Source organism: Epinephelus moara, chromosome 7 (genome assembly GCF_006386435.1).
Source record: "Epinephelus moara isolate mb chromosome 7, YSFRI_EMoa_1.0, whole genome shotgun sequence".
NCBI classification, from domain to species: Eukaryota; Metazoa; Chordata; class Actinopteri; order Perciformes; family Serranidae; genus Epinephelus; species Epinephelus moara.
Genome location: NC_065512.1, coordinates 24,862,713 through 24,887,261, shown reverse-complemented (window position 1 = coordinate 24,887,261; position 24,549 = coordinate 24,862,713). Strand labels below are relative to the sequence as shown.

General features: G+C 42.1%; 1 protein-coding gene across 2 annotated transcripts in view; it reads right to left on the bottom strand.

Moving 5' to 3' along the window:
- erbb4b (erb-b2 receptor tyrosine kinase 4b) overlaps positions 1 to 24,549 on the bottom strand; it is a 476,392-nt gene that overhangs the window by 211,704 nt on the left and 240,139 nt on the right. For both annotated transcript variants that reach the window (XM_050048517.1, XM_050048518.1), the window contains exon 3: positions 3,615 to 3,801. In XM_050048517.1, coding sequence (XP_049904474.1) covers positions 3,615 to 3,801 — 187 coding nt within the window. The remainder of the gene's footprint in view (positions 1 to 3,614; positions 3,802 to 24,549) is intronic.

Genomic DNA, 24,549 nt, shown 5'->3' with positions numbered 1-24,549 from the left:
TGGAAACGGGCCTTAAGTGGACCTAGGATATAGGTACCATGTCTGTAGGGTTACTTTTGGAGCCCTATTGAAACTGTTTGGAGGAAAAGGCTTAACAGACTCAAAAAGAGAATACTAACACTGGTAACCTCCAATTAATGAGCAGCCACAGGCCAAAAGATTTGTAGCTTCCCAGTTTACACTTTACATTGCCTCAAAAGTCAATATTTTTTTCCTGCAATGAAGCAACACATAACCTATGATTGGAAATAAACCCTGAGAAATAGCACAACAGTCTATCTGGACACAATTAGACTGCATGTAATTTGGACCTGATTTGCATCCTGGGTCAAGTCTTCATCACTAGAAACTGAGGGGAGCACTGGAGAGCTCTGTTTGCCATGCTGTAATAACAGTGAAGCCTCCTAACATAAGACAATCTTCCGAAACAAGACAAATTGCTCCATTTAACACTTTTTTTTAACAAGAAAGTGAGCAGATTCTTTTCTATCGTATCTGTTAGCAAGAATGAAAAATAGTAGGGTGAAATACAAACAGTCAGAGTTATGAAGTAGAGCAGATTCAGGCCATGACTGTTGTGCATAACTTCCCCTCCACTTCATGGCTCGAGGCCACGGATGGCACATCAAACAGCAGCTTCTCACAGAGTCCAGCCCGGGCTCCCTCAGCACTGGCTTCAACTTGGCACCACAATGAAGAGGACCGGCTTGGCAAAAAAAGCTGCTTGTGGTGCTGGACAAACGCAATTCCCTAAGTATGGCGCAACATGCAAGAAAAATACAAGATGGAACGTAACGCGCAAGCACATACTGGTGCTGCACACACACTCGTGGATGGCTGTGTCGCTTCCTTCGACTCTGGGGGATCACCAGGAAGGAACAGTTGAAGAGAACAATGAGAGACAATTGAATTATTTAGAAAGAGGGTTTGGAAGCGGAGACACAAGCTCGGTGCTATGCTTCCTCACAAATCTAAATAAATCTTAGTCTCAGAATGAATTGTAATTTCCCAGTGCTTTTGAATTCTGATGACAGTGTCTTTCTCATGTTGCATCGGTGTCAATGTCCTGGACATATTTGTAATCATGCTTATATGTAACATTTATTCATACATTTGTGTACTATGCTCCCAAAACATCACTGGCTGGAAACAAGCTTCAGTGCACTGTGTGCAACCAGTCCAGTCTGATTGCACTGGGAGCTCATCCCCGTTGAGAAATAAGCAGCAAAAGTAATTTCAAAGCACATTTTACTGACATTCCTCATCAACAAGGACATGCATGGCACTTTGTGAAGCTGCCTAATAAATCATTCAAATCTCATTTATCATGCTTCCCTATGTGTAAAAGATAATAAGCAAAATAATTCATGCAATGATTGCACTGAAGGGCAAGGAAAGGAAAAAACATGGCAGTGTTTGCACCTTGGGACTAAACACAACTGACCAGGGCTTAGTGATAACACACGGACTTAAGGTTATTCAACCAAAACACAAATTGATTCACTGTCTTTTTTTCAGTCACTGAAGATTTGCGAGGTTGGATTTAACTTCAAAATGAGTGAGTAACACCTCTGGTCTTGTGTTGCACACATCATGGGCTGGCCCCAGCACGCCCCACTTAGCCCCGTATTAGAAAAAAAAAAAGCTCTACATCTCTTTTGCAAGTCAAAAGCTTCATTTCTTACTGACCTCAGGGTCAGGTCGCCTGAAGGAAAGCCAGCAGCACAAGGATCCATTGTTCACAAAGAGACAGAGCCACCCACACAGTGTTTTCCTACTTAGAGTACGCTATTTATCAGCAATCACATTCACTGTCTTCTCCAACTTCAGAGGAAACAGGCTTGGGTCGATTGCAGAGTGGGTTGTAAATCAGACGAGAAACACTTTGTGTGTGAGCAGGAGCGATGGCTGGAAATAACAGAGGAGATAACGTCTTTTCACAACACTGCGACTCAGCATCATATCCCTAGTGTGAAAGGGTTAATTGTGATAACGGCACCAGTTGGAAGAAGAAAAGGGAGACCGTGTGCTATGTTTCCATTTCGCATCAAGGTGACAGAAGCCAGTAAACAACTACCAGCACACTGGCCAATGTATTAATGCAAATGCACAAAGTACCCTCCAACCAGTGTTTCACCATTATTGTGTTTTGCAAAATATTTTTTGAAAGCACCCCCCTCATTTTCTCAGTGGTACTGGGGATATTTTTACGAACTTATTGTTAGATCAGTGTGAAACAACACCAGTACCTTTTTGCTAGTCTGCATAGTTTCAAAAGCAGCAGGTAGACAACCTTTCACCAAGCAACTATTGAGTAACACGACTAAACAAGGGGATCTAATCACTGTTGAATTCAGCTATAAGACCTTTTTGAAATCATTAACTCTAAGGATAGCAATTTGAAACAAGGTAATGAAGTGAGTGAAGTGAATAATGAATTTTCAGGAGAGAGTCTGTGAAGCATTTAAAGCCAAGAAAAAAAAAAGTCTAAAAATAGCTTTCGAAATATCATTCTGTTTCAATTTGACCATCGCTCTCTGTTCGCAGTTCATTAAGCTTGCATTGATGTGTGGATTGCCTCCATTTGCTGAGACGGCCTCCGAGTCAACAATTATAAAAATCAACATTACATACAAGTTTTGGAACAGATTGCTTTAGTCATGCTGGACAGTGTGCCTCACTGCATAAGCAAAACCTGGGCCCGTAATAAGCATCTGACAGTTATCAGCTCTTACTAACTCAAACGACTACTTTGACCGCAAATTGATCATTTGTGTATGTCAATTACTCACCTGGTGTTACATCGAATTCATGAGGAAAACTTAAAAATATCTGCTCACAAACTCTCACACAATTTGTGCAGTGCAATCCCAGTCTCATTTATCCAGTCCTATGCTCAGTGCTTCCCAAACACATGCATTTCTCTAAAACATTACAGTTTAAAACACGTCAGTACAAACATTCTCACACACGGATGAGTAGCATGCCCAGGCAAGTGAGTGCGTTTGAATTCTGCTCGATGGAAAGCATGAGCAGAATTCAAACGCACACTACTCCTCTGCGAAACTGTATTAAATAGTAAGGTTTTGGCACAAACGCATGTGTTTGGGAAGTACTGTGCATTCAATTGAATTATACGAGTTGTGTGAGTTTGTCGGTGAATATTTTGATTTAGTTTTGCTGCTGTTAAACGTGGCCTCCATGTTTTCTTCGTTCACTGTGGAGGTGTGCAAGAAAAACAGTTTTCTTCAATATTCTAATGTAACACAGGGAGAGTAACTGATATACAAATGATCATTTTGTGAGTGAAGTATTCCTTTAAGTTCCTGAATGATACTCATTTGGTCTAAATTTCAGGCTGAGGAGTAAAAGCATCTCATCATCAGCTGTCCTAACCTGTTAGGAGCTCCCAGCAGGTGGTGAATGAAAGGATAAACATGCACTCACACTCTGGGAGGCGAGGGAGTATGATGTTAAATGTTTGATCTGGATTCATGATGAAGTTGCACCATGATTCATTAACAGGCTACTTCTTTGCTCAAAAGGCACTCATAATTACAACTAGACACAGCACAGAGAAACGTGAGTAACCCGAACATAATTCAATCACTCACCTGTGAGGTTTTTCAGGCCCAGTTGGCGCAGGCCGAAGTTCCCATCACGTCTGTAGTTGAGGAAGATCGCGAGGGAGTAGCGATCCTCGTACAGCTTGGTCCCTCGGATGATCCTCAAGTTCTCCAAAGGCAGGTAGTCAAACTGGTTCAGGGCCACCAACACATAGCCTGTCACTTCTCGGATGGACTGTGGACAGAGTCACAGAGGGATGTGGTGTTTTAGCTGTGCCTAATATTGCTGCATAAATAGAAACACTTTAGACATTTGTTATGTAAAAGAAAGAAAAGATCAGTTTCTCTCGGTAGATCTGAAATTATGGTTTCAGCAAGTAAGCTCGTACAAGGCTATAAGGTAGTTTGTAAAACTGTAGTGCCCGCTAGCAGGCCTTGAGGACGCCATCTTCATGTTTTTTTCAGTGCATGAGTCTGAAGAACTCAGGGTTTAGCCAAGATTGTTTTTTAGCCAACAATGCACCATCATACAAGGGCATGTTGCTATATCTGGTTTCCAATCACATTGTACAACATGTTGATCAAGAGCTTTAGATTCTGCCTACGTTAACCACAATTTTTTACATCTAGACTGATCCTAGCGAACGCTTGTAGGAATCTATTTCAAAGGGAATACTCTACTAAGTCTCTTTGCTGATAATAGGCTGTTAAAAATGATGCAATTTCAAAGTTACGGTCTGACATCTGTAAGCTGGAGTGAATAAAACTATAAATGCACTGCACATTAGCTCCTCTCAGCTGGGTAATTATGCCCGTGCCTTGCAGAAATCAACTATTATACCCTATGTGGAAAGCTTAAGCCTTAAAATGTGACCCATGTGCTATCTAGTGTTTTCAAGCTGTTACATCTTGTTCCCGTTCTCCACGCAGTTCTGCTCCTTTAAAACTGCAAAACCAGCCAGAAGTGCACAATTTTTAGTAAAGTGTTGTCCCATTGCAGTTCCTTTTTTTGCTTGTCAATATTCTGCTGTAAGAAGTTGCCACTGGCAATCACTATTTTAGACTTTTAGACTTTTAGACCTTGTTTTTAAAGAAAAATGTCACTTTAAGCTATGTTTCATTTTACAGTATATGTGTTACTTCACCAGGGTTCCTGTCTACCATACCACCCCCTGCAACAACAACAAGATCCAACAGTTAGATACAGCCCATAGTTTTACACTGTCTCTCATATTTTCTCCCACATTGATTGAAGAACTAGTAAAGCAGTGTTGGGGAAACTACATTGTAGAAAAGACTCCTGCACTCTGTCTAACTTGCAAAAATAACTATGACTAGACCTTCATCAGGCAAACAGTTTTGTAACAAAGAGAAGCCATCTTAAGTAGGAGAGGCTGTGAGTTACCCGTGTACAGTAGGGAGACGTCAATATCAAACATCAATGTTAACAATCAATGTTATACATAGAAATAGAGGAATCGAGAAATAAAATTAGAAAAAAGCTTAGTGACAATCTTAAACATACTCCCAAAAAGTTAACATTAGATAGGTACGTACTTGACAATAAATAGTCCTTTTTGTTAACTTGCATTCTATGAAAAAATACACATCCAAATCTTGAAGGTACATAAAAAATTAAAATGTAGGGGTGTGTTTACATCAAGAATAAGCATCAGTACATAATAGAAAACTTGATTTTAAATGCAACGAAGCCTCCACAATGCGTATTTTGTCTAGTGTGACCTGTGTCACATGACCCCTACATGAGCTCTTAAATTGCACACCTCTTTCCAATGCATTTCACACCCTCCAGTTGAAACACATTGGTTTATCCATGAAATAATAAAGGATTTTTAACGACAGTCAGAGTGCCTCGGATGCATTTTTGGACTGGCTGCCTGTACCATGGACTTTTACACTGAGTGAGTTGGCCAGTCGTTGTGTGTTTTATATTTATGTGACTATTTGCCCCATCCTCAAAGAGCACCAGATTTTTTTTATTACTAATTACAAAGTGCTTTAACCCAGTGCAGAACTCTTTATATTCTTCCTCATTAAAGTGTAGGTGTGTTTGATTTAGGGACTAGGAAAGGCCAGTCTTCACCTAGGCAGCCTGAGGATGTTTAAAGGAGAGGATATGGAGTAAATGTTGGGGCGGAATCAGGAAAATGCTAAACTTCTATTAATAGCCATATAGTATTTGATCACAGACATCTTGGTTGCAAACCAGAGGGGTTTTTATTCAAATAGCAGGGGACTCTCATTAAATGACAACCGTGGCCAAGAAGCCGAGGCAATGTGCCAGACTGTACGCAAGAAATGTCAGGAGAATGCAATGAATATGTAGTTTGTAATCAACTACATAAAGATTTGAATGTACTTAAAATGTCACCCAACTACTGCAAGTTACGATTACTATGCATATGTCCCTCAAAATCTTTCTTTACTTAGCCAAAAACTGAACACTTCTACATCTGAAAGTCTCTCCAAAGACCAATGTTGGATTTTATTTTGCTGTACTGTACAATTTAATTGCTTTGCTCCCTTAGAATTTTAATTTGAGTAACTTAATACCGTCTTGTATCCTTGTACAAGCAATTATAGCAAATATTTACAGGATGTTGCGCAATTAGTTTGATATATAAATTCAGCAACAATATTTCAAGGTTGTTAAAAAAAAAATTTAGTTTTTTGGATCCACGAAAAATTCACAATATTTCTTCTCCAACCCCTCAGCGCTTCTGAATGGTTTATTTTACATTAAAGGTAATTCATTGTATCGCCTTAAGCTTTAAAAGAATGTAGGTAATAGATATAGTTTGCATGCCAAGGGAGGCGTAGAGAGAATGCGGCAGAGAAGGAAAAAAAAAACCTAACAAACAAAACAAAACAGACGGCGGAAAAAAAGGAAAATCCGGCATAAATCAGATCACTGACAACATTGTTCTTCAAGGTCACTTTCCACAAATTCAATCATGCCAGCGAGTTGAGTTAGAGCATCTGAGTGAGGAGAACTTGCTCTGGGGGTTTGTGACCTCAATGCAAAACTTGGCACAGGGTTCAGCGCCCATGTCCGGGGTCCGGCCTGGGGTGACTGAGCCACAAGGACAGCCATTGCTTCACACTTTAAATGTCATTTAGGAGGGGATATAACGACTGTCGAGACTTTGGCGAGGAGCCACCCAGTTGGAGCTGCTGTTGCGTGAATCAAAGTGACAGGCTGTGTCCTCTTTCTCCCATCCACCATCATGGTGGCTGTCATTAGGAGACAGGCGGTCAGAGGAGTCTTTCCACGCCGGCCCCGCTGATGCTGATAATCAACAAGTCTGTGTGTGAAGTGCTGTTGCAGCTGATGTGCTGAGCTGAAATAAGTCCTAAGGAGGGCCCTGGCAGCGTAGTCATGGCGGCTGACAGCTGTCAGAGAGCATGGCCATCAGCCACCAGTAAGTAAGCCACAGTCACAGCTCCGTCATCATTACCCTGCTGATTACCATTAATAGAAACAGACGGGCTAGAGTCTGGTGAGTCTGTGTGTATTTATGTGAATGAGTGATGGGGAATTTATATTCAGCTTGTGTGTGTGCATGTGTTTATCGGTTTAGAAACGAGTTGGAAAAGAAGATCTGGAGAGCTACATTGTGCAGATACAAAATATTTTAACAGCTGTAGAATCACTGAGGATAACGGTAAACTCTGGGGCGCCGACGCTGATGCATGTCCATGTGTCTATGTATATGTGTGCATGCACAAGCGTAGAATATATCAAGCGTCTGTGATGTGTGTCTGTGTTCTCTGTTGTACTATCAGTGTGAACATGGAGTTAGACAATCAGGGCCATACTTCACACTTTATTTCACTCGCCAAGAGCTGAGGTCTGTTGGATGACTCACACTCACCCTGCTGGGGGTTTGAAGGTCTTTTCAACCCTGCTACACAACCAAATCGCTCCAAGTCTATGTAGTCCAGTGACATTGCCCTGGGCGCTGTGCCATACCCTCCCCACCTACGATCCAGGTGCTTTTTCCTCCCACCAAAAGGTGGAGGGTGGTACACAGCAGCAAGCGCAATAAACTCAGGCAGACTGAATCTGAGCATACATATACAGTAGCTGATTATTATTTCAGGCCACACACTTCATGTGTGCTTTTTTTTCGCTTTTCTTTTTTTTCCCAGAGCCTGTTTATTACCCCACTCGCACGGTTGCCGGTTTGTTATTTTCAAGCCACCAAATCAATACTTTCCAAAGTGCAGCCTTGCAGAGGGAAATAAAACGAGGGAGAAAGAAGATGGCAGGTACACACGCTTTTCTCCCCACAGATTGTTTGTTCAATAATGAACTGTGTGAAAAAAAAGGGAAACAACTTGTAGTGATTACAGTCCCTTGCTGAGCTAATGGCCAAATCTGCTCTGCGTGGTCACTTTCATTAAACACAGATCAACAAAACAAGCACCCCCACTGCAACACCACGGGTGCAGACCAAGTGCACCGTATGCCCGCTTCTGGGAAACAGGCACCTGGAGAGAAGTCCCTGAAGGAATATGGCTAAAAAGTAATATTCAAAAATGTGTTAATACACAAGAGCCCACATAATGTGATGGAGTGGCAGTGCTGAGTTTGGCACAGGTGCCAACGTAATAGCATATTTCATTTTTAGTGTGTGCGTGCTTGCACTAAATTTATTCCTGAGTCATTTGAATGACCTCCTTTATTTAGCTTAAGTGCAATTAGAGCAGCAAATTACCTGCTAAAGATAACAACATGACACTTTGTTGTCCTGGATTTCTCCCTGTAAAAATAGTTCTATCTTGATACAGGTGTATCGAGCACATGGGAGGACGGATTATGAGACATTAACCCTTGGGCACAGACATGCAAAACATCCCGCCATCTCTTCTACATAGGAGTGAGACACACAGGTTTTGGGCTGGTTTTGCCTCTTTATGTTGTTGTTTTGTGCCGCTTTGTAGCTGTCAGCATCTTTTAGTGGTCATTTTGTGTTTCTCTGAGGTCATTGTCTCCAATGCGTATATTGTAGTATTGTTTCTTTTCTCATTTTGGTTGTTTTGTTTTTCCTTTTTCTTGTTTTGTGTCTTTTTATAGTTCCTTTGCATCTCTTTGGCACACATTTTGTGTCTCTTTGTTGTTGTTTGGTTTCTCTTTGTAGTTGTTTTGTGACTCTGTGGTTACTTTGCATGTTTTTTGTTGTTTTGTGTGTCTTTGTAGCTGTCAGTATCTTTTAGTGGTGATTCGTGCGCCCTGTTTTGTGTTTCTTTGTAATCGTTTTGTGTTTCCTTGAGGTCATTGTTTGTCNACACACACACACACACACACACATACACTGATGTCTTTAAGCAAAGCAAATGGCTCTGAGAACAGTTACCATGGTAATCACGGTGGTGATAATTCCAGCCAATTAACACTGTTGATGACCCCCATGAGGTCATTTCACTTAAAGGGTCATTATGTAGACAGACATGCTTAAACCAACTCATCCAACCCACACACACACACACACACACACACACACACACACACACACACACACTCCCTACATGCCTCCCAAGAGATCAATGCACCAGAGTCCCAGTAACAGTGAACAAAAGAGACAGAGAGAGCCAGATTCACTAGATTAACAGGGATTTCTCCCTCCTCCCTCCTTCCCAAGCCGGAGCATTTGTGAACGGAAGTGTGGCAGCGGAACAAACCCCTCACTTGAGTCACCGAGACGTGCGCGGTTTTGGAATCGAGTCCTTCAATCCCCAACTTCTAAAAGAAGAGGAGAGGGAGGGAGGGGTGGTGGTGTGCGGGGCAGAGTTAGCGAAGGAGGGAGGCAGAGAGGATAGAGAAGGAAAAAGGAGACGGAGAGGGTGGGACGCACGCTGCAGGAGGAGGAGCTCAGTCAAGTGGATCGGACTGGGTCTACGTTCAATGCATAATTAAAACCACACCTGTTCCAGGTCAGGAAAAGAGACAGAGAGACAGCGAAGGGGTCTGAAGAGGGGTGAAATGTTGGAAGAGGTGATGCAGGGCTGAAAGTGTAATGACACCATTAGCATGTTTGAAGAGACTGAACACACGTTAGCATGATTCCCTCTCATTTCCATACATATTGAGGCGTACAGATGTGCTCCACGGGGCTGCGGTCATTGAAGTCTGATACACAGGAGTGCACTGGGAGGGCTTAAGGTTTGCCTTGCATCACTAAGCCCTCATCCTCTATTTCCATATCGCTTCTCTAAACCTTCTGCCTGAGCTCACATCCACATCTGTAAACAGACACAGAATCCGGATGGAGTGTCTACAAGTGTAAGCGAGAAAATCCTCCTGAGTTTTCCCAGGAGCTCATCCTTGATGTAAGCCATAACCTGCTGGAAATATTGCTGGTAATTGTCCCATTTTGAAAAGTGACGGCTTCATTACTGTTTTGACATTAATTTCTGACATTAATCCACATAAATGAGCGTTAACCCTCCATTGTGAATAACTCATGCACATCACTGACAAAGTCAGTTATAATGCGGCTTTATTATATCATCGTATTGGCGCTGCGTGAGTGCAATGTTTCACAGTAGGAGCAGTGTCCCTGTTGGAATTTGTGTCTTTTCTTCATGCTCAAACTTACAGCAGCAGTGTCGCCATGCTTTGCTTTAAGTCGCCCACCTCCAGCCCTGCAAACAGCCAGCTCCCTGGTAACACCGCAATCCCTCTGGAGTGGCTCTAACCCAATGTGAGCCACTTCAAACACCTGCAGTTGATGCTGCCTTTGATGTGTGTGTGTGAGTGTGTGTGCGCGTGCAAGGTTGTATGTACGTGCATCACTCAAGTGTTTTATTGCTTGGACAAGATTATTATGATGACTCATCTTTGAAGATGAAGAGAAACTATCCCTTCTGTTTCTTACATTGCACCTCTTATGCTCTCATGAAACAAATCTGTGCGTGTGCATTTGTGTGGCTGCACAAAAGAATCCTCATGTGAGATTAGACAGATTTTTTTTTTTTTTTTTTTTTTGGACTGTGTAACAAAAGCAAAAAAGAACAAGCGACATGAAAGATTTGAAACCACTCTGTTGGCATTCCATGTCCTTCCCCTGCCTCTACCGGGGGTCAATGCCAGCTGCTTTCTAGGAACGCTGTTTAGCTCAAGGATTTCCCTAAGGATTTCAGTGAGGCAAATACAATTAAAATCCCCTCTACAGTAAGGCAACAAAGGCAATTCCTTTTGATTAAAACGTGCATACAGCAACAAGTAACATGCACAGAAATATGTAATGACTAAACAGAGAAGAAGGCAATAGAACAGGAATTATCTGACCTATAATTAATTAAACTGGATTTTTTTGCTTTTGTTTGAAATTTGGGCTGGCAGTCGCTTACTAATGAAATTGGCAAGAAAAGGTGACTTTGAGAAGTCCCTGTTCAGAAAGTGTATGTCATTGTATGCCGAGGCATTATGTAGTGTTCAGTTGATGCTTGAGTGTCATTGGTTGCGACAGTATGACAGTCTACTTGTCAAGCACGATGACAAGAAAGCCCTGTAAGGTGCATGCATCATTGACAGAAAACACCATGATGGCTGAAAAGGGAGAAAATCATGTGAGTGGACAGAGGTGGAAAAAAAAGAGAAACACCTAATATATGAATATCAAGTATCCGAATGGGAAGTGGTTCACATAAGACCAGGACAATCACATTACCCCCCTATACAAGGTGCTCAAATAGGAGTATGTATACTCTATTCATTAACAGCAATTTCTGAGGAGGTGACATGGTGGTACAATGGTTGGCATAGTCACCTCACAGCAAGAAGGTTTCTGGTTCAAACCCAGCCTGGCAAATCGGATTGCAAGGCTGGCCACGCCCCCCGCTGCCCGGTGTTCTTTGGAGGAGAGAGTCCCAGGTGTGCGACAGCATGAAAGCCCCTTCATCCCAGTTGATGGTGTCCCTGGCCCGCCTCCTGATCTCTATGGCCTCCTTGATCCAACGTTTGAACTTGTTGCTTTCTGATCCGATGATTGCTGTCGCACACCTGTGGCTCTCCTCTAAATAACACCGGGTGGCGGGAGGCGTGACCGGCCTGGCAATCCGATTTGCCAGGCTGGTCACACCTCCAGGATACTACCAGCTGAGAAAGACACGTCATGACGCATGTCAGATGACGCTTCTGAAGAAGACTGAAGTGACAGTCAAAACATGTCAAGGTAAACTACATCTCCTTAAAAACTCATTGTCTGGAAAAAAGAAACTTTCTACACCTGCGATAGTCTGGCGACCTGTCCAGGGTGTACCCCACCTTTCGCCCAAAGTCAGCTGGGATAGGCTCCAGCCCCCCGCGACCCTCAACAGGATAAGCGGTTATGGAAAATGAATGAAATAAATGAATGAATTTCTGAAAAGTAAGTTCACCTTTATTTTATGGTTTATTCATTTTGACTTCAACACATTCTCACTCCGTCTTTGTCATATATCAACGTTCGATCATGGACTTTCCACGCAGACATATGACGTGCATGATACCCTGAGTGCTTTTGTTGCTGACGTTCTGGAACGCCGTATCAACTTCTGCCTGTTACATACATTGTCTGTTTTAAAAATACACCGACCGAGCGCCAATATTCGATAACTTCAGGGTTAGACCAGGTTGTTGTTGATTCTGTAACATTGCTATGTGTTACTGTATTTTACTACAAAAAACAAAACGTTCTTAGGCCTTAGGCCTTGGGGCTGAATCCTTGCCACAGGAACAGATGTATGCTGCACAAACAAATGTAGTTCTTGGGTTCCATTTGAATGAGATCCGCTCCATTACTAAACATGTGGCTACACTGAAACGTTGCAGAAAGGGCTACTTTCTCCTCAGCTTTGCCACCTGCGGCTCCATAAACTACACTGAGGTCTATAGGACTTTGTATGCCTGTAGTCACAGAACTGCAGTCAAAGAAGGAAGGAGGTGAGATCTTCTGTGTAGCCTCTAAATCCCCTACGTAAATCTAAGGTTAAGAAGTGTGATTTTACAGATATGCAGAATGGGTGGTGGTGAGCAAATGCTGGGTGGCTGTTCAGTGGTCAGAGGTTGAATAAGCAGGGTTTTCCCCCAGTGTATCCTGCCTGATGCCCTCAGCGTCTATCTCCTCTTTCCTTGTCACAGGCCAGACAATGAAGCATGGCACATCTATTGATTTACTAACACAGTCATTAGGAAAACACATGTATCTTGCCTCTCTCCCGCTTCCTTGTTCTGTCTATTGTTTTCACTTAATTTTCCATCTTTCTGTTCAGCACACTGAATGACTCTCCCTCTTTGTGTGATTGTTAACAGCGTTACAACAGTATAAACCAAATGAATATGCCAATTACTAATGTGGTAGAACATCTTCAGATGTACACTAATTGAGCAAGAGAAAATATGTGTTCTTCAAATAGCAAAAAGGTATGAGTACTCATGTAGAGGTTTTTCTGTTAGCACTTTTGGCCACACTGAGTCAAACCATGCCGTGGGGATTTGTGTTTCCTTTTTCAGTTTTAACATGCCAAGCCGCACCTGAGGTGGACCATCTTCGAAGTAGGGCCAAAAGCACGCCCAACCATCTCTAAGCAAGTGGCCATGACGTCTTGTTGATTGAAACTAATAACTGATGACCCCCTTCTCCCCCTGTAACAAGCATGTGTTGCGAGATTCAACTGACATCTGTCTGTGCAGAAGACTGGTGAGAAAGATATTTTTAAAAGTCTATGTGTGTTCAGCTCTCAGTAAGTTTGTACCTTCGAACTGAATGTACGTGGTTTGGAGTTTTGCGTCTCTCCTACTTCCTGTTTTTTCTTTAGATATCTGCTTTGTTTTACTGTTTAATGTTTGCTTTCAGCTGTAAAGGAGTCATGTTAAAGGGATAGTGCACCCAAAAATGAAAATTCAGCCATTATCTACTCACCCATATGCCGAGGGAGGCTCTGGTGAAGTTTTAGAGTCCTAGCATCACTTGCAGAGATCCCAGGGGAGAGGGGGTAGCAGCACAACTCCACCTAATGGAGGTTTACGGCGCCCCAGATTCAAACGTCCAAAAACACATAATTGAAACCACAAAATATCTCTATACTGCTTGTCCGTAGTGATCCAAGAAGCCCCAACATAAAAAGTTGTTTGGAAAAACGTCAGTATGGAGATAGTTTGTGGTTTCAATTATGTGTTTTTGGACGTTTGAATCTGGGGCGCCGTCAGCCTCCATAAGGTGGAGTTGTGTTGCTACCTCCTCCCTTGGATCTCCGCAAGTGATGTGAGGACTCTAAAAACCTGAGCCTCCCTCGGCATATGGGTGAGTAGGTAATGGCTGAATTTTCATTTTTGGGTGCACTATCCATTTAAGTTACTGCCGAAAACGTAACATTTTGCTGCTTCAGAATAGAAGCTTTTACATAACAAAAATAAAGGGGGACTTTTATTCTTAAGAAATTTTTCATTGCTGAGGAAATGAAATTTGTTTATCATGGAATTAGTGGAATTTTGTAATCAGTTTTTCTTCAATAATACAAATCTACCAATACCGCAGGAAGGAAGTGTGAAAGCAGCCACAGTGAGATGTTGGACAAAGAGCTGCAGACAACAGACTCTTACTGCACCTCTGCAAACAGCTCACCTCTAACAGGTAAACTTGTTTTACCTGCCCTGCTGTGTGATGGAAAAACGCTAGCAGTAAAATTGCAGGGATCTTTAGCCGTGGATCTGCCCACTGCTTTTTACTGTCATCACTCAAGACTAGCTGTCATCACTTACAGACACACCTTCAAGCAGATAGCCCTGTTGAAAATACCTGTTGCACTTGACTGACGTGCCAAGTCAAACCAAGACAAGCCAAGCCAGTATGTTTATGGAAAAACAGTACTGGAACGTACAGGTAGCAAGTACTGACGTAAATACTTAATCAGTTATCATCTTACCCCTCCTGTGATGTGGCAGTGACAACACCACTGCCTTGGTGAGAAGTTTAAAGATTTTCAACTAAGAGCGCTTGGAGCGGCAATGCAAAAAAGCTGATGAAAAAAGACACTGAATGTGGCACCTTTTCTCTAGGTGGCCACATGTGCTGTCTCCTCACTGGGGACAATAAAGAAAAGATGCTGGGGCTGAGAAAAAATGCCATGTGAACACGGGCCCTAAAAGTGACACAGTAAAATACTTAATTAAGTACAGTTGTGGATAAGTGTGGGTTTTTTCTCCATGTTAGAAAAGCGCAGTTTCAGAGCTTCCACTTAAGTTCCCATCATTTTTTGTTGTCATCAGTTTCTTCGGTCAAGAGTCCCCTCAGCACAGTGACAGCAGGAACCACATCTGAGGCAAAGGAACAAGATCTTACCTTTCAGGTCGACTCCTGAAGTGGAGCCAGAAGGGACAGTGTTATGTTTAAAAAGCTGTAATAACCAGCTTGCGCCCCAACTACCTCTGAATGAGCGACACTCCTCTGAGCCAAATGACCCTCGTTAACAACCAACTGAAGAGTGTGAGCGACACAGGGCAGACTAAAGGGTACAGCATTATCCAGTGCCTTTATCATATTTTTGGCAGTGTCTCAGCCCGTCATGCGGAGAGAACTTTTCAGATTTCCGCAACTCTGACTCCACTTTGCTTTTAGTGGAATCCTTATCAGTCCTTTCTGCACTTAAGCTGATGGGAGACACCAGGCAGACATCACTATCCTTAATATCAGTGGTGAGGTAAGTCACAGGCCTCTGGGTTTTGTCTCTAATATATAGCAATGCCAGGGAGTCTCAAACTGATCAGCATGCTGAGAGAGAACTGTCAACAAATGCTTATAAAGAACAATGTGCAGGTTAAGAGTTCTGTTATTTGGACTGTCTTTGAACATGTTCGCTCACCGCCATCTGCTGCGAAGTTGGCTGTTGCTGCTCCTCCAGCATTTGTAAACTTGTTGAACTCTGTGTTGTCTTGGTTTCTTTAGTTGTTTGATCAAGTTACTCTGCTTGTTTTTTACTCGTGTTGATTATTTGACAGAACTGACAATCAGCTTTACTTTTATCTAATGATTAATATAGTGTTGCTATTAGGGTTGGGAATCTCTCTGTGATAGACGATTCCATACGTATCTAGATACACGGGTTACGATACGATTCAAAAACGATATATTTTTAATACAGAACGGTTCGATACGATTCGATACAATTCTATGGTTAACATTTGTTGGTGTAGACATTAATCATACATTATAAAATAAAGAAGCCAATTCTATAAAAGTGACATTCTTGCAGTATTTTCAAATTTGTAAAAGACCACATCCCCAAGCATTGTTGCTGTATGGCACTGGCAAAAATAAAATAAAAAGTCAAACAACAACAAAATCACATGTCAAATGTATCTATTTTTAGACATGGACCAAAAAAAGTCTTGCTGAATGAACATCATTTTGTTGGATGGGATCAATATTAAAATGAGAAGAAGTTTTAAACTTTAAGTGAAGTGAACTTTAAGTAAAATTTAAGTGTTTTAAACCTACTTGTTGTGTTGTTTTTATGGTATTGTCTGTGTTTTTGTATGTATCTTATATGGACTTGAGTCTGGAATAAAGTTTATCATAACGCTGTACAATATAAACATAATGCAGAATAAAATAATAACATGCAATGTAGAGGCAGAATCTGACATCTCCTGTTATTAGTTGATATCATGGACTGTGATGACTAGCAGCTTATCACTGACAGCATGTCAGACTATTTCTCTGTGTTTGCTACACTGTCATTTATAAAAAGATAAATCACTTTTCTATAATACATCAATGGCACATCAGCCTGGTATTTCTGGGCAGTCATGACACCGACGAAGACTTCTTGGACCTGGAGCCGGGCTTGTCGGTCGCCAGTAAGCCGTTATCATGCGCCACCGTATTTGACAGGAATACGTATTTCTGTCTGTGTCTGTGACCCCGCGTTCAACCCACAACCGGCAGGATTCGCCTTTAGTTTCTGCTGCAGCTTGGCTGCTCCCTGGTTTATCCAACCAGCATTAGCTTCTGTTCCTCATCTTCACCGGTCAAGCTGGCGCTGATGTTTATATGCCGCCGGCTCTCGCGTTGTTTTCGAGATGCAAACTGTTAAAGTCAGTCAACCGATTGCTAGTCTCGCGATACCCGAATCCATCACTCTACAATCGATTCATCTAAGGATTCATGGCTGATTCATATCGATTGAGGAGGCTGCTACCGACGTAGCCGTATCTCTCACTTGTCAAACCGGATATCCGGTCGTATCAGTTAATCGTTCCCAACCCTAGTTGCTATAAAGCGGTATCACATATGTTAAATTGAAATGAGCAAAGCGTTAGTTCAAGTGGGACACGATGTCAAGCTCAGCTCACATCCCGACAACATCAGCTGATCTCAAGCAGCCCAATCAACTGATGGAGCAGCTGATTGATGAAAGGGAGTCAACTGATAGATCGCATGAATCCTTTCTTTGCAATCAATTGCCGAATCTCATTCAGGGTGCCCTATTTAAACTGCTGTGGCCTGCCTACTGTTGCTGCTTCCTCTGCAAGCCGCTTTACAACCTGCCTCCACCCTAGCTCCTCATTTTCATGCTGTGTCTGACTTATCAATGTCATTTCTGTTTGACATTGATGCTTTCTCTGTTCTGTTCCTGGGGGTCTTTGATGCTGCCTTAGGCTTTCCATTTAGGCGCATGGAAGGGCAGGGAGATGTGCTCGCTCTGCCTCAGGCTTTCCTCATTTTTGCACGTGGAAGGGCAGAGAGGTGTGCTTTCCCCACCTTCGGCTTTCCACGTAGGCGAGTGGAAGAGACTTTCTGTGTGGGTTTGAGGAAAGGCAGAGAGGCCCCAGAACAGAGCCATACCGCCAAATATAATACTGCAAATGAATTAAGTTTTCTTTGACTAAAATGTTCCTGACTGAACTGTAGTTTCCATTATGTTGAAATCAAAACAGCTTTAGGGCTTACTTAAACTATTACTTACTTACTCAAACGTATAAACAAACAAATAAATAAAAAGATTCAAGAATGCATCTGACAATAAAATAAAGTCAATGCACTTTTGACAAATGATACAGCTTTCAGAAATGGTTAGGGTGTGGGTAATTTAGGATAATTCATCTCAGCAGGCATCAATCAAATGTCAGACAGAGTCAAAAGCGAAAATTACCTTCTAAATTAAATGCAAGTGGGAGCACAGTGTACCGAATGAGCACAGCAGCATTTTGACTCAGGACATTGTCCCCTTTAGTCATTTTCTCAAACTGATTTAATCGCCAGGCTGTAAATGGAACCCCAACCACAGCACAAGCCACACTGTCTGGACTGGATTGATCTTAGTTTTATTGTATAAATCAAAATATGACTCCCATCTACGGCCAGTGTTCGCAGGATTGACTCTCATTTCAGGGAAAACCTCAATTTTGCTTTTCCTTAGCTAGGACCCATCAATCATTGACACCGATGCATGAGAGTTGCTCTGTAAAGTGTCACATTAGTCTGGCCCTGCCTTTATTGCTCTTAGTGAGATTCCTTCCTTGAAATTCCAGGGTGACTTTGCTATCCTTGTGAAATGCATTAAATATATTTGGAAATAAGGTTTAAAAACATGCAGTGAAATGATTTAGGTTTAAAATGTACACAGTCAAAACTATTATTTATAACTAAACATACCATACTGTCCTTTATGTGCAGTTCTGGGAATAAATCAAGTCTTTCTTTTAAAAAATGTATTCTGTTTACCCCGAATGCTCCTTGCCTTTCAAGGGCTTATGGGCAGGCAAATGTAAACCACACACACACACACACACACACACACATATGCAAACTCATCCATACTTTCTCTCACTGTCTCTCATAACGGCAGCTCTTTTCCATTTCACCTCCTCAACAGTTCCTGAATTGAGCTAGAAAGCCCTCCGTCATTAAGAATGACTTTCACCTTTGGCATGAAAATGAATAGTGTGGTGTTCACCTTATGCGATGAGAGCCATTAATACGGAGCAAATAAAGAGGGCCATGTTCTTCACATTACCACTCTCCTTCAATACTACTTTAGTTGAGCTATACTTTCTTAATTCCTGTAATTTGTCCACTGCAGTTGATCCATAACTATTTAGGTGCAGCGGACAGAAACAGTGCAGCACCCAATGATCATCTCTACTGCTATAGCCAAAGCAACTAGCAAGAATATTTTAAGTACCTATCATTGGGGGAAAAAAACAACACATTCTCACTCCCAACCCGTCAGTACCTACGCTGCCCTGCATGTCAAACTATGAGGCTGTAAGTACCCCTCCAGCATCAGTTTTTGATGCTCAGGGATGGCATGTCACATTGTGTCTTTTCAAAATAAACTCTTGTTCTCAAAAAAAAAAGTACAATTTATGCTCCTTAAATGCAGCCAGTCTCTTTTGAAAATAAACTTAAAATGTAGGTGAAATAAAAACATGTATAAAGTTTACTTCTTTGGGTTTGTATGTCACACGTCATATGACATGTAACTTGCATAGTATGCGACACATACCAGCACACTACATTGTTATCAAAATGACTTGACTGACTTTTAGTCTCACCTGGGACACATACGGCAGTCTCCCAGGTGAAAGTCCAGAGTTTGTTTGACAACCACCTCCACTTCCGCCTGCCCTGCGTGGACTTTCTTACTGTTTATACTATGGCAGTACCTTGCAACATCAAAAAATGCTACTCCCCGTTCCCCTCATATCACCACTAAAGGGTGCCTCTGTGCATCAGTATCTGATGCAAGGGCAAATGACCAAGCATCGGTAGGAGAGAGACTGAGTTAAGGAGACATTCAAGTATATTTTTGCAAGATGTATGATGTTTATTGCATTGCATATTGAGTGACAAATACAAGAATAAAATTCAGTAATGTCCAAGCGTCACAAAATGCCACTGTGCGTCTCATACTGCCATTAAAGGGTGCCTCGGTGCGTCATTATCTGATGCTGAGAGCCACTGACCAAGCATCGGTATTTGACAAGTTGGGAGAGAGACCGAGTTGAGGAAACATACAAATGTATTTTTTGTATGATGTATGATGTATGATGGTTAACGCATTGCATGTTGGTTGACAAATACAAAAATAAAAGTCAGTAATGTCCAAGATCTGTATTTCACCTGGCAAACTGCTTTTAATGCTACATTTAAAAGTTACCTTCAGTATTTAGTTCACAGTCTACCTGGCATGGTTGTAGCAGCCGTGCCACTTAATAGGACTCATTAGCTACCTTTTAAAGATACCTTGATTAACTTCAATTAGTTACACACTCTCTCCTAGTTGGACAATAACAAGAATCCAATGTTGTGTAGCTGACAATTTAATTTGCAATGTAATGCCAAGTAGCAGGCAGCATCAATTTCATCCTCCATTTGTCTTCCGCATCCTACCTTGAGAAAAGAGATAAAGACAGATAGAAAAGGAGAACAGTAGAGTGACACCCCTTCCCATGAGGAGAACTTGCGACTCCATCAGAGCACTGGTAATGAGTGGACTCCTGTGGGGAATTCTCCAAATGGACTAATTTGTAATTGATTCAGTGCATTAATTACCGGCCTGGTTACGCCTGTGTCATGGTTAATATTGTGCCGATCTGACAAGGCTGGGAGGCCCGTCTGCATTGGGACTGTTCGGGTGAGGCAGCCATTATTCAATTATGCCGCGCACATCGGCGACGAGGCAAGTCTTAATCCGAGAGTAATCACTTCCCCACGCTCCCCTACTATGAGCTAACGTGTGGGAGGAGGGTGTTGCGGTGGGAGGCAGTTCTGGATCCATGTAGCCCACAGTTAGCTCCTTAATCAGGCCTGGGAACCAAATCCCTTTGGTGTTGTAAAGTTTTCTAGCAGTGAAAAAGACTTCTGCACTGTAATGCTGTAATGATGGTTAACAAGTCTGTGATAAAACTTTACACTGCATAGGTGATAAGTGTCCAGATTCCACTTTTCATATGTGAATCCAACTTTTCACAACTGTCCATGTTAACACTAAGTAGGTGAGAGAGATTAATTGTGTGCACGTTAAACAAACATATCACTCTACTAATATAAAACTATATTTGTCATACTTGCACAGCAGCTGTTTTGCACAGGAGACAAACGTATCTAAACGCAATTTAATAAAAACACGAGACATTTTAAACAGCACGTCATTGATGGCACAAAGTGAGGTTGTCAAAGAGAAAAATAACCTCTCTATACATAATTGAGAGTCATCAAATATCCCCCAAATTTGGGTTTTTATCCCTCTCATCTCTTTTGTACAGTTTGCTATTAAGCATCTGATCACAAGTGGACAGCTCTTAGTCCGTCTGTTCACACCTGGCATTAGAATGCATCTCCACATCCGTCATAAGTGATCACTTGTAATGGATCTCTCTTCCCCGCTGATATGCATATAAACACATACATCATTTTCACTTGCAAAGACCAAATGCATTGATTTTTACCAGCGGGAGGTTAATCGCGCTGTACACACACTTCATCACCACTTTACTACAGCTACAGCCTACTGCTGTGGGAATGTGAGCTTTGTGCTGGAGACAGTGGGTGAGAGTCACACTCACACAGGAAAAGGGCTAACAGTTAGCATCGCACGGCTTATTGGCTTGAAAACTGAGGCGAGCCATTTCAGTGTCAGTGTGACTTTGCTTGGACCATTTAACAACTGCTGCTGTTATACTTTGTGCTGTGACTGTTAACCAGGAGAAGTGGAAATCCAGAGTCAGTCCTTCTGCTCTGCGTCTAACAGCAGCAACAGAAAGTTTGCTTATCTTTTTTGAGGTCAGATAAGCAAGATGTCAGCTAAGTAGGTGGTTGTTCAGTGTGGCCCAGGACATATTAAAGCACACACTGGTGAATGAATGTGGCCATATTTGGCACAGTCCAACTCAGAATGTGGTCCAAGGGATCAGATGTCAAGGCACACTGAGGACTCATTGGGTACACTCGCACCCATACTTGCGATCAGATCACCTGGGTCTAAGGGTGCTTTCACACCCGCCCTATTTGGTTGGATTCAATCGAACTAAAGTTTGTTTGCCCCCTAAGTGCGGTTCATTTGGGCAGGTGTGAACACAGCAAACGCGCTCTGTTGCACATCAAAACAACTGGACCGAGACCTTCTTGAAGAGGTGGTCTCGGTCAGGTTACAACAGAACTCTGGTGCGGTTCATTTGTGGTGAGAACATGTTCCGACCTCGATCCGAACCAACTGCAGTCGCATTACGCATTGTTTGGGTTACACAAATGTCATTCTCAGAACCCATTGGCTGTATTCGGCGTCTGACTTCCAGCAGATGGCGATACGGCCTCTGGGGGCAGACCCCCGATTTTTTGGCATTCCGGTTTTATTTTGGCGGAGAGGGTGAATTTCCGTTTCCGACTTCCGTTTATATATATAAGTAAATATGCTGAACCATTGCGATGGATTCAGAGTTTGCAGTGATGCCAATTATGTTCCGACTCATTAGTTCACCGCATGGACCGTTTAACCTGGCAACAACTGCAGCCGGCTCAAACGTGATTGGTCAATATCACGCAGACTACAAACAGCCTACAACTGGAAACCAGGGCTCTTCCGCTCTTCTTCCGGAGGCAAGATCTCCGGGGTTTGCCTACAGACTTTACATTCATTGAATGTAGAGTCTGTATATAGAGACTACACAAGTGTGAGCATATTACCTCCTCCTGTACTGCCTTAATATGCACATTCGGCACATCCAGTGTATCAAAACATTTTTTTCTAGTTGGAGCCATGGCTTGTTTTCAAATTATATGTTTTGCCTTAAATGAACAGAGCAAGCAATATAGTATAGGATGACCAGCGCTAAAATCAACCGGTGTAGTTGTCCCTCCATTGTGATATTAGAAAGTGTTGTATTCATTTTGCTGGATTTCTCCCGCATGGAAATTCTGACCAATCAAGTGCAGCTTTTTCGCGCAAGGCATTTGATCTGGTGCACTTGTAAATGCTGCCGTGAGAACACCAACCAACTCTCGCCAATTATGCCACTTTGTAACAATATTAGCCCCTGATTCAGACCAAAGCAAGACAACTCTAGGTCCAAAAGCACCCTAAATACTAACATTCCCCTGTTTCCTCTGCAATATCATAAGAAGTGAATACTTAAATGTTACAACAAATTCTGTCACGTTTTAAAGCAAGTAATTAACCTCAGCCTTGGATTAACAAAACAATTACACTTTTATCAGACTCTGAATGCGTCTGCTTGTCTGTTTTTATAATTGTTAATCATACTGCATGCATTATGTTGTGTTGTATGTGTACATCTACGTCTATAACCTGTAAATGTAATACAAATATAATACAAATGTGAAAGATTATAGGAATAACAATTAACAAAGGTACACGACACAGTGCAGTATATCAGAATCTAACCCTTCATGATTATGAAATATGAATAGGAAGTTAGATAACCATTACTGGCTGGAGAGGTGATGCTGCCATCATCTTGCTCTCTGGCTTTGAGTGGTGTTCGCAGATTATAAAATATGAGAGGTGAAGGCACCAGGCCTCATGGGTAAATTTCTCTTCACTGCGGAGGCACAAATACCTTAATTGCAGAGACACTTAAGTGTGATTGGTTCAGAATGGATTCCCCCTTTGGAGATATCAACAACAATATAACCTGCCCACCAATTTGTGTGTGTGTGTGTGTGTGTGTGTGTGTGTGAGCTGTGACAGCAACAGTGAGACTTCTTCCACCTGATCAACTACATAGGGAATGGATTTTCTTCTTCCTGTGTGACAGCTTGATACAAAACGATTAAGTGGCTCAGTTTGGCCTCCTCATGTTTGCCGCGCACAGTGAAAAATAAATCTCATGTTTGAAGGAACCGAGTGCTATCCATGTGACTCATCAAAACAGGCCATGTGTTCCATTTTTACTTACAAAACAAAGTGGAAAGCACACACTGTACGCTCCTTTTTTTCCTCCTCTTTATCAACTTTTAGTTCAGCAACAGTCTGTTTTCAGCCTTGAGCAAGGAGAGGAGATAAAATAGAGGGCTCTCTCTCCCTAACAGTTGATTATATTTCTGCTTTGATCTACGGCGGCCATCCCCTAACCATTCTCTAAGAGTTTGGACCTAGCACAACACAACAAAAACAACACCCACGGCCTTGGGAGTAACCAGACTCCATTGTGCCCTTCACTGCATATTTCAGTGCGGCAATCTAAAGAGCGCCTGCAGGAGCCTTAAATCATCTACAGTCTCCTCTCTGTGGACATTTACTTTCTATTTGGACAGGGCATTTTAACACGGAAACATAGAAAACAGTCATTCTCAAACTGAGGTCCGGCCATCTTTGGGAAACCTTTAGGGCATTCCAGCAGGGGCCTAGGAATGACTCCTGAGAATGACAGTGCTCGTTGCAAGTTTCAATCATACCTCTGTGTAACACTGCACAGTTCAGTGGGTCAGAATCTTTCTTCTTACAAGTTTACAACATGGAAATAGTGCAATACTGCTGCTTGACTTGCACTCTGCTTGTGCATCTCAGGCAAGCTTGCTTGTATGTTAATGCATAAGTGTTTTAAATAGTAAGGTTTTAGTGGAAATTCATATGCTTGGAAAGTACTGAGTGTATGACTGGATAAATGATAACTGGATTATACTACACAAGTTGTGTGGGAGTTTCTGAACAGATTATCTGATATAGTTTTGCTGATGTTAAACACGGCCCGCTATGACTTCAATCCATCAAGACTATTCTCCATTTTTGGATTCTTCATCCTTTGTGGAGGCATGCGAGCAAAACACTTTCGTCACTTTCATCAGGTGAGCTATTGATATACAAATGGTCATTTTATAACTGAAATATTCACATTTAAAATCTCAAAAAAAGGGCAAAACAAGAACGCCAGACATCCCACATAATGACTCAATTATTCCAGCAAATGATGATGTTTTACCAGGAGTCATTTTTGCCTTTTTGGCTGGATTTA